This window comes from Nerophis lumbriciformis, linkage group LG09, assembly GCF_033978685.3.
Source record: "Nerophis lumbriciformis linkage group LG09, RoL_Nlum_v2.1, whole genome shotgun sequence".
NCBI lineage: Eukaryota > Metazoa > Chordata > Actinopteri > Syngnathiformes > Syngnathidae > Nerophis > Nerophis lumbriciformis.
Genome location: NC_084556.2, coordinates 52,633,149 through 52,649,825, shown reverse-complemented (window position 1 = coordinate 52,649,825; position 16,677 = coordinate 52,633,149). Strand labels below are relative to the sequence as shown.

Genomic DNA, 16,677 nt, shown 5'->3' with positions numbered 1-16,677 from the left:
TCCTTACTATTGATGTACTTAATAGACATTTGAACGCAACACTCCCACTATTATTTTACATGGTAAACACTTGAACACAACATCCTTACTATTGATGTACTTAGTAGACATTTGAACGCAACACTATTATTTTACTTGGTAAACACGTGAACACAACATCCTTACTATTGATGTACTTAGTAGACATTTGAACGCAACACTCCCACTATTATTTTACTTGGTAAACACTTGAACACACCATCCTTACTATTGATGTACTTAGTAGACATTTGAACGCAACACTCCCACTATTATTTTACTTGCTAAACACTTGAACACAACATTCTTACTATTGATGTACTTAGTAGACATTTGAACGCAACACTATTATTTTACTTGGTAAACACTTGAACACCCCATCCTTACTATTGATGTACTTAGTAGACATTTGAACGCAACACTCCCACTATTATTTTACATGGTAAACACTTGAACACAACATCCTTACTATTGATGTACTTAGTAGACATTTGAATGCAACACTCCCACTATTATTTTATTTGGTAAACACGTGAACACAACATTTTTACTATTGATGTACTTAGTAGACATTTGAACGCAACACTATTATTTTACTTGGTAAACACTTGAACACACCATTCTTACTATTGATGTACTTAATAGACATTTGAACGCAACACTCCCACTATTATTTTACTTGCTAAACACTTGAACACACCATCCTTACTATTGATGTACTTAATAGACATTTGAACGCAACACTCCCACTATTATTTTACATGGTAAACACTTGAACACAACATCCTTACTATTGATGTACTTAATAGACATTTGAACGCAACACTCCCACTATTATTTTACATGGTAAACACTTGAACACAACATCCTTACTATTGATGTACTTAGTAGACATTTGAACGCAACACTCCCACTATTATTTGACCTTACAGTAATTTTTTTGGTAATTGGTTTTTAATCGACATGATTTACTTCAAGTTATTACAGTATGTCTCTATATACATATTTATTTATCAATTTTGGCCAAAGGGGTCGCATTTCAATTTCTTACACACACTGCTCACAGTCAGAAAGTGCAGGACTTCTTGGAGAACCCTACAAACACTAGACAAATGTGGCAGGGCATACAGGTCATCACGGACTATGAAGCTGCCCCCTGTCCCTGTGACAACAGTATCAGCTTCCAAGATGACCTTAACATCTATTTTGCAAGGTTTGAGGCACTTAACACCACTCCGGCGAGAAAATCCATCCCTCGCCCTGATGAGCAGCCGCTCAACCTGGATATAGCGGATGTCCGGAAAACCCTGAGGAGAGTGAACGCCCGGAAAGCACCGGGACCTGATGACATTTCGGGCAAGGTGCCTAAGAGATGTGCAGACCAGCTGGCTGGGGTTTTCACAGACATCTTCAACATCTCGCTGACCCAGGCTGTGGTACCATCATGTTTTAAGACAGCCACAATCATTCCAGTGCCAAAAACCCCCACAATCTCCTCCCTCAATGATTACCGCCCTGTTGCACTCACCCCCATCATAATGAAGTGCTTTGAGAGGCTGGTAAAGGAATATATATTGTCTCCAGACTTCCCCCCACAGATGACCCATACCAGTTTGCTTATCGCCCTAACCGCTCCACAGAGGACGCCATCTCCTCTGCACTCCACCTGAGCTTTGAACATCTGGAAGGACACTTGCGGATGTTGTTCCTGGACTTCAGCTCAGCATTCAACACCATCATCTCGCAGCACTTGGTGAGCAAACTGGTCCCCTTTAGATTCAGTACCCCCCTTTGCAACTGGCTGCTTGACTTCCTCACAGACAGACCCCAGTCTGTGAGAGTGGGCAACAACACCTCCAGTGCCATCTCCCTGAGCACCGGCTCCCCCCAGGGCTGCGTCCTGAGTCCACTGCTGTTCACGTTGATGACTCATGACTGCTGCGCCAGGTCCACTACTAACCACATTGTGAAGTATGCGGACGACACGACAGTAGTGGGCCTCATCCGTGACAACAACGACATGGACTACAGGGAGGAGGTGAAACATCTGGTTGACTGGTGCAGAACCAACAACCTGGTCCTGAATGTCAACAAGACCAAGGAGATCATGATTGACTTCAGGAAGCACCAGTCCAGCCACACTCCACTCTTCATCAACGGCACAGCAGTGGAGATAGTAACAACCTGGTCCTGATAGTAACAACCTGGTCCTGAATGTCAACAAGACCAAGGAGATCATCGTTGACTTCAGGAAGCACCAGTCCAGCCACACTCCACTCTTCATCAACGGCACAGCAGTGGAGATAGTAAGCAGCACCAAGTTCAGCTCAGCATTCAACACCATCAACCCGCAGCACTTGGTGAGCAAACTGGTCCCCTTTGGATTCAGTACCCCCCTTTGCAACTGGCTGCTTGACTTCCTCACAGACAGACCCCAATCTGTGAGAGTGGGCAACAACACCTCCAGTGCCATCTCCCTGAGCACCGGCTCCCCCCAGGGCTGCGTCCTGAGTCCACTGCTGTTCACGTTGATGACCCATGACTGCTGCGCCAGGTCCACTACTAACCACATTGTGAAGTACACGACAGTAGTGGGCCTCATCCGTGACAACAACGACATGGACTACAGGGAGGAGGTGAAACATCTGGTTGACTGGTGCAGAACCAACAACCTGGTCCTGAATGTCAACAAGACCAAGGAGATCATGGTTGACTTCAGGAAGCACCAGTCCAGCCACACTCCACTCTTCATCAACGGCACAGCAGTGGAGATAGTAACAACCTGGTCCTGATAGTAACAACCTGGTCCTGAATGTCAACAAGACCAAGGAGATCATGGTTGACTTCAGGAAGCACCAGTCCAGCCACACTCCACTCTTCATCAACGGCACAACGGTGGAGATAGTAAGCAGCATCAAGTTACTGGGGGTGCAGATAACTGACAATATAACCTGGTCCCTACACACCGGAGCTCTTGTAAAAAGAGCTCAGCAGCGCATGCACTTTTTGCGTGGGATGAAAAGAGCACAGCTCTCTCAGCACATTCTACAGAGGCACTATAGAGAGCCTGCTGACCAACAGCATCTCTGTCTGGACTGGAGCCTGCAATGCCTCAGACTGGAAGCTCTGTCTGGACTGGAGCCTGCAATGCCTCAGACTGGAAGTCTCTCCAGAGAGTGGTGAGGACGGCGGAAAAGATCATCAGGACTCCTCTTCCTCCTATCCAGGAGATGGCAAAAAGCCGCTGCCTGACCAGGGCTCGGAAAATCTGCAAAGACTCCTCCCACCCCTACCAAGGACCTTTTTCACTGCTGGACTCTAGAAAGAGGTTCCGCAGCCTCCGAAGCAGAACCTCCAGGTTCTGTAACAGCTTCTTCCCTCAAGCCATAAGACTCTTGAACGCATCATAATTAAATTATCCCCTCAACTCCCCCCAAAATGGATTAACTCGCTGGAATAAAAAAGACAATATAACATACATCCATAAACGTGGACGCATGTGAAAAAGTGCAATATATTTATCTGTACAGTAATCTATTTATTTATTTATTTATATATATATTTATTATATATATATATATATATATATATATATATATATATATATATATATATATATATATATATTATTTATATATATTTATTTATTTAAATATGCACCTTATTGCTTTTTTATCCTGCACTACCATGATGCTTATGTGACGAAATTTTGTTCTTATCTGTGCTGTAAAGTTCAAATTTGAATGACAATAAAAAGGAAGTCTAAGTCTAAGTCTAAGTCTAATTATTACATATGTTGGCCAGAGGGGGAACACCTCATTTTTTTTTTAACACACACTTGTTATTTCATATGTTGACCAGAGGGGTAGCACTTCACATTTTTTTACACACACTTGTTATTTCATATGTTGACCAGAGGGGGAGCACTTCCCATTTTTTTTTACACACACTTGTTATTTCATATGTTGACCAGAGGGGGAGCACTTCACATTTTTTTTTTTTTTACACACACTTGTTATTTCATATGTTGACCAGAGGGTGAGCACTTCAATTTTTTTTTTTTTTTTACACACACACTTGTTATTTCATATGTTGACTGACACACAGTCAATCTGAAAAATGCCTCCCTTTTGGGACCACCCTAATTTTGATAGATGTCCCCACCAGGGGTGCAAATGAGACATTCTCTACTAGATGCAATGGTTTTCCGTACAGGGACCATGATTTATGTCCTATCTTGTTCACACCTCCTCATATGGAAGGTACAGGGACAATCTACAATGTAAATAGTCATGAAAATAAAGAAAACACATTGAAATGAGAAGTTCTGTCCAAACTTTTGGCCTGTACTGTACATACATACAAACACACATATATATGTATATATACACATACATACATGCATACATAAAAACACACATATATATGTATATATATATATATATATATATATATATATATATATATATATATATATATACATACATACATACACATATCTATATATGTATATATACACATACATATACACATACACATTCAGTATAAATGTGTATGCATATATGTCTATCTGTGTTGGCCCTGCGATGAGGTGGCGACTTGTCCATGGTGTACTCCGCCTTCCGCCCGAATGCAGTTGAGATAGGCTCCAGCACCCACCGCAACCCCAAAAAAGGGACAAGCGGTAGAAAATAGGTGGATGGCTATATACATACACATCAACATGCATACATACATACAAACACACACATCTATATGTATATATACACATATATATACATACATACATACACATATAAATGTGTATGCATATATACATACACATGTTGATGTGTATGTATATATACATACATATATACATACATACAAACACACATATATATGTATATATACACATACATACACATATATATGTATACATACACATACATACATGCATACATACACATATAAATGTGTATGTATTAGAGATGCACGGTTTGCGGGCACAACCGCGGAGTCCGCGGATTATCCGTGGATCGGGCGGATGAAATTTAAAAAAATTAGATTTTATCCGCGGGTCGGGTCGGGTCGGGCGGTTGAAATAAAAAAAAATTAGATTTTAAATAGATTCAGGCGGGTGGCAGTTAAACCAATTGGGAAATATATATACATAGTTAAATGTTGTTACCCACATACGAAAAACGAGCAGGCACCTGCAGCATATGCCACAACAGAAGAAGAAAAAAGAAAAGAGATGGACACTTTTACGGAGCGGAGAAGGCCCCCGACGCCTCGCCGGGGTCCGGGACCGAGGCCCCTTCCCCCGAGAGGGCCCCACCGGGAGCCGTAGCTGAGGCGATCCGCGAGAAGGACCCAACGCACGTCCAGGGTCACCACCGCGCCCACCGCACCGACACCCCGCCTCGTCCGCCTTCGCCGCGGCCGGAGTCACGCGCAGCAGGTAAGCAGCTTACCTGCCCGCCACCCCCGTGGCCGGGGGCTCGTAACAGGGGTCACTCCGCGCGCTCCGCCTGCGCAGCTTACCTGCCCGCCACCCCTGTTGCCGGGGGCGCGTAACAGGGGTCACTCCGCGCGCAGTGCGCTCACGAAAGGGGTGGGGCTCACCCTGGTTGATATAGACAGCAGGACGGTGGCCATGGAAGTCGGAACCCGCTAAGGAGTGTGTAACAACCCACCTGCCGAATCAACTAGCCCTGAAAATGGATGGCGCTGGAGTGTCGGGCCCATATACCCGGCCGTCGCCGGCAGCGAGACGCGCTTGGAGGTGCGCTCAGCGCGGCTCCCATATGATTGCGCACTGGTGTGCGTCTGGGTCGTGACAGCGTGGCACGCGAATGTCTGTGCTGCATTGGATCAGTCTCCTTTCTTTAACAGGCAAAAGCTTTATAACCTCACTAATGCCTTGCATCGTCTATATTAGATATATAACAACGGGCGGGTGCGGGCGGATGGCGGGCGGATGCGGTTCTGATCAAATGTTAGATCGGGTGGATTGCGGATGGTTGACGACTTTCTGATGCGGTTGCGGATGAAATAATTGCCTATCCGCGCATCTCTAGCATACATACACATATAAATGTGTATGCATATATACATACACATGTTGATGTGTATGTATATATACATACATATATACATACATACAAACACACATATATATGTATATATACACATACATACACATATATATGTATAGATACACATACATACATGCATACATACACATATAAATGTATATGTATATATAAAACACATATATACAATATATATATATATATACAATATACAAACACACATATATATGTATATATACACATACATACATGCATACATACACACACATATGTGTATACATATATACATGCATACATACATGCATACATACATACAAACACACATATATATGTGTATGTATATATACTTAATCCTCACAATCTTATCTTGTATCCATTCCAATAAAGTAATTTTTTTTTTTACATTCACAACAGCCGTCTAATTGCCGTCAAGCAAGCGGCAAACATCGACTTCCCTGGGGGAATTTGGCAAAAAAAAAACTTTCAAAGCCTTGGCTGCACTTTATAAGCAGACTTCCAGAGGCAGTCCATCAAAATCAAAGGGCGCTCAGAAGGAAAAAAAACTGGAGCCTGGAACCGGGCGGCTTTATTCCATCTAAAAGTGAGTGTTTCTTCAAAGCAGTCGGATGGTTTGAGTTTAGGTGTTCTCCAGGAAACCACTCAGGCACTGAGTCACATGTCAGGTTGTATCGTTTAGCCAACAGTCAGCAGGGTTCCGTCACAGAATGCTGGGGAGAAGAGATTCCTTCCAACTAATAAACGAAAGCCCGGAATCATTTACTTTTGAAAATGGTAACAGTCAACACAAATTCCCTTAAGTGGCACAAACCATCATGTCCAAAAGGAACTATTTGATGTTGAAGTGGAAACCAAAATTACACTTGCTTTGATGTATTTGGAGATCACAATACACTTAATAGCAATTAGTTAAATAGTCATCCTCGTTTATTGGTAATTCATCTATTCCGAGTGAAAAGCTGCACCAGATCTTACCTTAGTCCAACTAGTTTGCATCCCAAAGTTTGTCCTCTCTTTTTCACCGCGACATAGTCCCATTGTCACGTGGCAAGAATACAAAGCGAGACCAGAAACAATGTTCCAAGTATTGAGGAAAAAAACTTGAGTCTGATCACTTCCTCTCCAACCTTTCCTCTTTATGCAGAAAGTATTGTGACAGACCGCCTCGAACGACTGGCCTACGCGGTCTGGGACTCCGCCCACCAAAAGATGCGTCTCCGCCCACTTCCCCAATGGCTGTCATTCACAGAGATCATTTACGGATATGTGCCTCTTCTACAGAGGTGGGTAGAGTAGCCAGAAATTGTACTCAAGTAAGAGTACTGTTACTTTAGAGATTTATTACTCAAGTAAAAGTAATGAGTAGTCACCCAAATATTTACTTGAGTAAAATTAAAAAGTATGTTGTGAAAAAACTACTCAAGTACTGAGTAACTGATGAGTAACATATACACACACACATGTATATATATACATATATATATATATATATATATATATATATATACATACATTGATATATACAGTATATAATTTACATTTATTTATTTTGCCGTTTTTGTTTACATGTTAAAGGTGTTTTAATGAATATACATGCATGTTTAACACATATATATTCCTTTCTTTCATGAAGACAAGAATATAAGTTGGTGTATTACCTGATTCTGATGACTTGCGTTGATTGTAATCAGACAGTAGTGATGATAACGTCCACGTTTTCAAATGGAGGAGAAAAAAAGTTCCTCCTTTCTGTCTAATACCACATGAAAGTGGTTGGTTTTTGGCATTTTATTTGTCCAGCTTCCATATTCGTTTTTATACACTTTACAAGAAATATATTGGCGGCAAACTCCGTAGCTTGCTAGCTTGTTTGCACTGGCTTTCGGAGACTCTTGTTTTGAAAGCGCAGGCGCGATGGAGCGGCACTTTTATTGTGAAGACAGGAACTGTGCAGTCAGTCTTTAGGCTTTTGACGGGATGTACGGTTGAAATAAAAAAGGGTCTTTTTTCCTTCACACTTTTGATTGATTGATTGGAACTTTTATTAGTAGATTGCACAGTACAGTACATATTCCGTACAATTGACCACTAAATGGTAACACCCCAATACGTTTTTCAACTTGTTTAAGTCAGGTCATGTGACCGCCTGGCTCTGTTTGATTGGTCCAACGTCACCAGTGACTGCATCTGATTGGTGGAACGGAGTGAACGTCACCAGTGACTGCATTTGTTGAAACGCAGGCACTATGAAGGTCTGTCTGACAGACCAAAACAAACAATGCGTGCATTAACAGATCGATAAAAATTAGTAGCGAGTAGCGAGCTGAATGTAGATAAAAGTAGCGGAGTAAAAGTAGCGCTTCTTCTCTATAAATATACTCAAGTAAAAGTAAAAGTATGTTGCATTAAAACTACTCTTAGAAGTACAATTTATCCCAAAAGTTACTCAAGTAGATGTAACGGAGTAAATGTAGCGCGTTACTACCCACCTCTGCTCTTCTACCACAGCCCCGGGGCTACAAATGTGTAGCATACCAGAGTGCATAACTCAAAAACCATTAAAGGGGAACATTATCACAATTTCAGAAGGGTTACAACCATTAAAAATCAGTTCCCAGTGGCTTATTTTATTTTTTGAAGTTTTTTTTCAAAATTTTACCCATCACGCAATATCCCTAAAAAAGCTTCAAAGTGCCTGATTTTAACCATCGTTATATACACCCGTCCATTTTCCTGTGACGTCAACACAAACAAACATGGCGCATAGAACAGCAAGCTATAGCGACATTAGCTCGGATTCAGACTCGGATTTCAGCGGCTTAAGCGATTCAACAGATTACGCATGTATTGAAACGGATGGTTGTAGTGTGGAGGCAGGTAGCGAAAACAAAACTGAAGAAGAAACTGAAGCTATTGAGCCATATCGGTTTGAACCGTATGCAAGCAAAACCGACGAAAACGACACGACAGCCAGCGACACGGGAGAAAGCGAGGACGAATTCGGCGATCGCCTTCTAACTGTCATGTCTGTGTAATCATGTTTTGTTTTAAGTCATGTTTTGTTTAGTTTCTGGCTTTTCACTCCCTTGTCTTGTTTGCATGATTACCCATTAGTTTCACCTGTTCCACGTTTGGACTCATTGTGCACTCTTGTTTGTCACCATAGCAACCCATTAGTTTTCACCTGTCACGTCACGCACCTGTTTCACGTTTTGAGTCACGCACCTGCTTTCACTAATCATGTCCATAGTATTTAAGTTCATTCATTTTCTGTTGTTCGTCCTGACGACATGCCCGCATTTATGCTCCTGCACACTCTCCACACCCTTATGACCCTTGCTGCGCTTTTTCATGCCTTTTTTTCATCCAAGTAAGTTTTCTTTATTCAAGTCATAGTTTGCAAGTTTTGTTTGATTGTTCATAGTTTCTGCCAATGTGCAAGTTCTGTATTTATAGTCTAGTTTTGTACCTCCGCCCCTGTGCGCGCCTTTTGTTTGATCTTTTTTTTTTGTAGTTTTAGTGTTTAAATAAATCATGTACCCACCTTCACGCCATGACTGGTCCAAATGTTCATTTGCACCACGGGAGAACAAACCACGCCACAGTCCAAGTCTTGACACCAACCAACGATTGGTATGTGTTTGTTTGGCAAACTAACAACTATGAACTAGGTTTACAGCATATGAAATACATTTGGCAACAACATGCACTTTGAGAGTGCAGACAGCCCAATTTTCATCAATTAATATATTCTGTAGACATACCCTCATCCGCGCTCTTTTCCTGAAAGCTGATCTGTCCAGTTTTGGAGTTGATGTCAGCAGGCCAGGGAAGCTAGGGTCCATAGGGGGTTTAGCTCGCTCGTCTGCGGGAACAAACTGCCGCCATTGCTTGCCGTGCTACCGAGGTCCTTTGTCCCTGAATTGCTCACACACTCCGGCAGATTCAATGGGGGTCTGGCGGCAGATTTCTTTGACTTTATGGTTGGAAATGCATCTGCTTTGAGTGTCGCAGGATATCCACACATTCTTGCCATCTCTGTCGTAGCATAGCTTTCGTCGGTAAAGTGTGCGGAACAAACGACTGACCATTTTCGTCGGCTTTCCCCACACCCTCGTATTTTGAACGAATTTCGTCCAATTTCTTGCCACTTTCGCATCTTTGGTGCAACTTGAATCCGTCCCTGTTCGTGTTGTTACACCCTCCGACAACACACCGACGAAAGTGAGAAAATGGCGTCATCGCTCCGAGAGCGAATATTAGAAAGGCGTTTAATTCGCCAAAATTCACCCATTTAGAGTTCGGAAATCGGTTGAAAAAATATACGGTCTTTTTTCCTGCAACATCAAGGTATATATTGACGCTTACATAGGTCTGGTGATAATGTTCCCCTTTAAGGAAGTAGTTTGACATGTACTTTGGTATCAGGGAGGTGTAGCGGATTTTATAGACCAGGCTCAGTGCAAGTTGTTTTACTCAGTCCTCCACCCTGAGACAGCCCATTCACACTCCAAAACACATTGCAACACCGCTTGGTGTGACTGGGATCCCAGATCATTGTCTACCAGCGACGTGGTCGCCTGTAAGGAGTCCACTAAAACCACCGAGTCAGCGCCCCGTCCATTGTCGTCTGCCAACCAGGAAAATGGAGCGGGGGCAACTACAGAGACAGGAAACTGGTGTCACGGTCACAGCAGCCCTCCTCCGCCAACCATAGTGTACAAGTCGGAAATGGCCCGAATGTTTAGAATGTAACGCCGCCACACTGTCTCCTCTGTCTGCAGGGGGCTGAGTTAGAAGTGCCAGTGTGGACTCAGCTCAGTTTTACACAAGTCAAATAAACACAGGGATCTGTGTCGATTCAATTAAAGGGTAGGAGGACCACCAACATTGAAAACAACTTTTTAAGCTACAGAGGGGATATATACAAACCCCGTTTCCATATGAGTTGGGAAATTGTGTTAGATGTAAATATAAACGGAATACAATGATTTGCAAATCCTTTTCAACCCATATTCAGTTGAATATGCTACAAAGACAACATATTTCATGTTCAAACTCATAAACTTTATTTTTTTGTTGTTGCAAATAATAACTTAGAGTTTCATGGCTGCAACACGTGCCAAAGTAGTTGGGAAAGGGCATGTTCACCACTGTGTTACATGGCCTTTCCTTTTAACAACACTCAGTAAAGGTTTGGGAACTGAGGAGACACATTTTTGAAGCTTCTCAGGTGGAATTCTTTCCCATTCTTGCTTGATGTACAGCTTAAGTTGTTCAACAGTCCGGGGGTCTCCGTTGTGCTATTTTAGGCTTCACACATTTTCAATGGGAGACAGGTCTGGACTACAGGCAGGCCAGTCTAGTACCCGCACTCTTTTACTATGAAGCCACGTTGATGTAACACGTGGCTTGGCATTGTCTTGCTGAAATAAGCAGGGGCGTCCATGGTAACGTTGCTTGGATGGCAACATATGTTGCTCCAAAACCTGTATGTACCGTACAGCATTAATGGCGCCTTCAAGGTCAAGGTCAAGGTTCAACTTTATTGTCCCCGCGGGGAAATTTGTCTTGGGCACAGTGCATCATTGCTTTCTTAACATACCCAAAAACAACAGAACAAAAACACAAGCACAGACACAACCACAACCATACAACTAACATTTAAACATCAGAACATGGAGCTTGATAGACATAGGTGGCACTTTGATGTAGGCATACAATCTACAGTATGGAGATAAAGATAAAGTACCAATGTGCATTGCACTAGAGCTCATGGATAAAGTGCTGTGTGCTAAAGTGCTTAGTTCTAAAGTGCTATGTGCTAAAGTGCTATGTGCTAAAAAAGTGCTAACCTATGTATTAAAATTCTATTGCACATTGTTGGTCAGCTTAATGGAGGCTGGGACAAATGATAATTTAAGGCGGTTAAATTTGCATAGTGGGACCCGGAGTCTTCTCCCTGATGGCAGGGTTCCATATTCAGGAAAGAGTGGATGTTGTGAGTTGGAAATAATTTTCTTAGCTTTTTTCCTAACTGCCTGCTCATAGATGCTCTGTGTAGGCTCATATTCTTTCCTCCCTACGATTTTCATTGCCGTTTTATGCAGATGTGTAAGTTACCCATGTCTTGGGCAATAATACACCCCCATACCATCACACATGCTGCCTTTTCAACTTTGCGCCTATAACAATCCGGATGGTTCTTTTCCTCTTTGGTCCGGAGGACACGACGTCCACAGTTTCCAAAAACAATTTGAAATGTGGACTCGTCAGACCACTTTTCCACTTTGTATCAGTCCATCTTAGATGAGCTCAGGCCCAGCGAAGCCGACGGCGTTTCTGGGTGTTGTTGATAAACGGTTTTCGCCTTGCATAGGAGAGTTATAACTTGCACTTACAGATGTAGCGACCAACTGTAGTTACTGACAGTGGGTTTCTGAAGTGTTCCTGAGCCCATGTGGTGATATCCTTTACACACTGATGTCGCTTGTTGATGCAGTACAGCCTGAGGGATGGAAGGTCACGGGCTTAGCTGCTTACGTGCAGTGATTTCTCCAGATTCTCTGAACCCTTTGATGATATTACGGACCGTAGATGGTGAAATCCCTAAATTCCTTGCAATAGCTGGTTGAGAAAGGTTTTTCTTAAACCGTTCAACAATTTGCTCACGCATTTGTTGACAAAGTGGTGACCCTCGCCCCATCCTTGTTTGGGAATGACTGAGCATTTCATGGAATCTACTTTTATACCCAATCATGGCACCCACCTGTTCCCAATTAGCCTGCACACCTGTGGGATGTTCCAAATAAGTGTTTGATGAGCATTCCTCAACTTTATCAGTATTTATTGCCACCTTTCCCAACTTCTTTGTCACGTGTTGCTGCCATCAAATTCTAAAGTTAATGATTATTTGCAAAAAAAAAAAAATGTTTATCAGTTTGAACATCAAATATGTTGTCTTTGTAGCATATTCAACTGAATATGGGTTGAAAATGATTTGGAAATCATTGTATTCTGTTTATATTTACATCTAACACTATTTCCCAACTCATATGGAAACGGGGTTTATATATGCCGTCCTTTCAAAACAAGTTATTTTTAAAGTGTAAAATAGGTCATATTAGGATTTATTTCTACATTTAAAGACGTCCATGTGGTCTACAGAACATGTCAGGGTGGTTCTTTGGTCAAAATGTTGCATAGACGCTTCAGAATGTGCCTCTTATTTACGTGCCTCCACTTCAACAACGTCTTCACCCCGTCAGCCGTGTTGTCGTTTTTAGCACTTGTACAGCGAGTCTACTGACAGATATACGCTGGAACATGTACGTACGGACCAGTCTGCCCCACAACATGAGGATAGAGGAAAAATAAGAAACTTGTACGTCGTACTACAATGGTGTGGACTTGCGCAAAGCACTTGGGGTAAACCTTTACCATATATAGAAATATCTGCTGACATCACAATTGGAGCAAATTCCAAGCAGCTCGTTTGTAGGAAGGCAAGATTTTATACACTAAAAAAAGATTTTGAGAAAATGTAAATATTTACCTAATTCCTCAAGTATTGATCATAAAGTGATACTCGCCTGGTATCAACACCATCAATTTAAGGATCGATTTGCTTTTTACCTATTAATTTTCCTTTTTGCTGCAACGCGGTTTCATCTAGGCATTCCTCAACTTTATCAGTATTTATTGCCACCTTTCCCAACTTCTTTGTCACGTGTTGCTGGCATCAAATTCTAAAGTTAATGATTATTTGCAACAAAAAAAGAAAGTTTATGAGTTTGAACTTCAAATATGTTGTCTTTGTAGCATATTCAATTGAATATGGGTTGAAAATGATTTGGAAATCATTGTATTCCGTTTATATTTACATCTAACACTATTTCCCAACTCATATGGAAACGGGGTTTGTAAAATATGACAAGGTCCGCTTATTGGTTGATATAAACAAAGAAGCATAAACGATCCGACAGACTCAACAACTCATTCTGAACCCACTAAGGATTGTCATGAAATGTTTGTATAAATGTCTAAAAGGGCGAACTTTTCAACCTTCATCAAATATTTTCACAACTTTTGGGACGAAACACCCCCCGGATTGTAAATAATTCAATGTATATACTCTGATGATGACTGTATTATGCTGATAGTATATATTTGTACCATGAATTGATTAACGTGGACCCTGACTTAAACAAGTTGAAGAACCTATTGGGGTGTTACCATTTAGTGGTCAATTGTACGGAATATGTACTGTACTGTGCAATCTACTAATACAAGTTTCAATCAAAACAAACAAACAAAACCTCTGTCAAGGCCTGTGTGCACTGGCACTTAACGACGTTTAAGAGGCTGACAGGAACTCTTAACTTTTTAACCATTCGTTAAAAAGACGGTGCCAACGCTTATGTGGCGCCAGAAAACAAAAAGAAGAAGAAGAAAAACGCCTACATGCAATTACTGCTATCATGACAGAAGTTGAGAACTAACCAAAGAAAGGAAAAGTTTTGTCTGAGTAGACAAAAAAAGAAAAAGGGAGGCTACCCGGACAATGGGGACGACGTGCCGCGGTTGGGAGAGTGGCTGTGCCAGCAACCTGAGGGTTCCTGGTTCGATCCCCACCTCCTACCAACCTCGCCACGTCTGTCGTGTCCTTGAGCAAGACACTTCCACCCTTGCTCCTGATGGGTGGGTGGTTAGGGCCTTGCATGGCAGCTACCACCATCAGTGTGTGAATGGGTGGATGTGGAAATAGTGTCGAAGCGCTTTAAGTACCTTGAAGAATGGGAAAGAATTCCACCTGAGAAGCTTCAAAAATGTGTCTCCTCAGTTCCCAAACGTTTACTGAGTGTTGTTAAAAGGAAAGGCCATGTAACACAGCGGTGAACTTGCCCTTTCCCAACTACTTTGGCACGTGTTGCAGCCATGAAATTGTAAGTTAATTATTATTTGCAAAAAAAAAAAAAAAGTTTATGAGTTTGAACATCAAATATGTTGTCTTTGTAGCATATTCAACTGAATATGGCTTGAAAAGGATTTGCAAATCATTGTATTCCGTTTATATCAGAATCAGAATCAGCTTTATTGTCATTACGCAAGGTAACGAGATTGAGGCCATTCCATACAGTGCGATGTGTGCATGCTAGAAAAACAATGTGCAAATATATAAAAATATAAAAAATGTAGAAGTGCAATGAATATGGTGTGAAATGAATATATACATGAAAAAAACCCCCCCAAAAAACAGGGTGGTTGGTGGAATGGGTTATTGCACCGAAGAGAAGGCAGTTATGAGGGACAATGGCGCAGTCCGTTCAGGATGGTTATGGCCCTGGGGAAGAAGCTGTTCTTTAGCCTGTTTTTTTTTTTTTTTTTTTTTTTTTTTTTTTTTTTTTTGCAAATAATAATTAACTTAGAATTTCATGGCTGCAACACGTGCCAAAGTAGTTGGGAAAGGGCATGTTCACCACTGTGTTACACGGCCTTTCCTTTTAACAACACTCAGTAAATGTTTGGGAACTGAGGAGACACACATATTTACATCTAACACAATTTCCCAACTCATATGGAAACAGGGTTTGTGTGAGAGAAACAACACCAGGTAAACATAATCAAAAACCATAAAAACTGTACCTTGTTGGAGGCCATGTCACTGACAGAGCGGTAGGTCTGGATGGTCTCCAACTGGTCCAGACACCAGTCCAGCTCCTCCATGGTCTCCATTGCAAGTTTTTGGTAGGACTCATCTGTCAACAGACACATGGACACATAGTCAGGCTCCAGGGGATCTAAATCCACGCCGGAGCCCCCCGGCACCAGGCACGGAGGTCCGAGAGTCCCAGAACGGCTCGATAGTCCGGCGGACGGATCCGCCGGACACCCAGGAGATGCAGGGTTGTGGACACAGAGCTCCTTCATCTCGTTGCACTAAGTCGCTTCGGAAAGTTCAGGGTTGTCGGACTCTCAGACCAACTGAGGCTTCAGTTACTGTTTGCCGACTCTCTCTCTCTCTGTAGCCCCTTTCTCTCCATAACGCCTCGCAGGCTCCGCAAACCCCCTCCCACTCTGTCCCTCACCCTCCGTCAACTCACATAGGTGGTCAACCAAAGGAGTGGCATGCAAACCATGCCGTTTTCTGCCTCCTGCTGTCGGTGTGTAGCGCCCACCTCGGCGACCCCTCTGCCAGTCTTAACTAAGGAACATGGCTTTCACTCGCGGTGTCCCCATACCAATATTTTAGTACCTGCACCAAGATGTATCTTGATACTTTTCAAAATAAAGAGGACCACAGACAAAATGTCATTATGGGCTTTTTTTTTTTTTTTTAACTAAAACATATGATACATCAAACTTGTCATGTCTGTGTAATCATGTTTTGTTTTAAGTCATGTTTTGTTTAGTTTCTGGCTTTTCACTCCCTTGTCTTGTTTGCATGATTACCCATTAGTTAGGGCCCGCATGGCCCATTGCATAAGGACTCCCTGTGGGAGTCCTTATGCAATGGGACATAAGGACCTATTGAATTTGTAAGGTTTTATTCTTTATTATTATT

The 16,677-nt window shown here is 42.1% G+C and overlaps 1 protein-coding gene across 2 annotated transcripts in view; it reads right to left on the bottom strand.

Annotated features, from left to right (window-relative positions):
* The window catches only part of LOC133607871 (3',5'-cyclic-AMP phosphodiesterase 4B-like), a 156,792-nt gene that overhangs the window by 25,777 nt on the left and 114,338 nt on the right, over positions 1 to 16,677 (bottom strand). For both annotated transcript variants that reach the window (XM_061962898.2, XM_061962899.2), the window contains one exon: positions 15,759 to 15,871. In XM_061962898.2, coding sequence (XP_061818882.1) covers positions 15,759 to 15,871 — 113 coding nt within the window. The remainder of the gene's footprint in view (positions 1 to 15,758; positions 15,872 to 16,677) is intronic.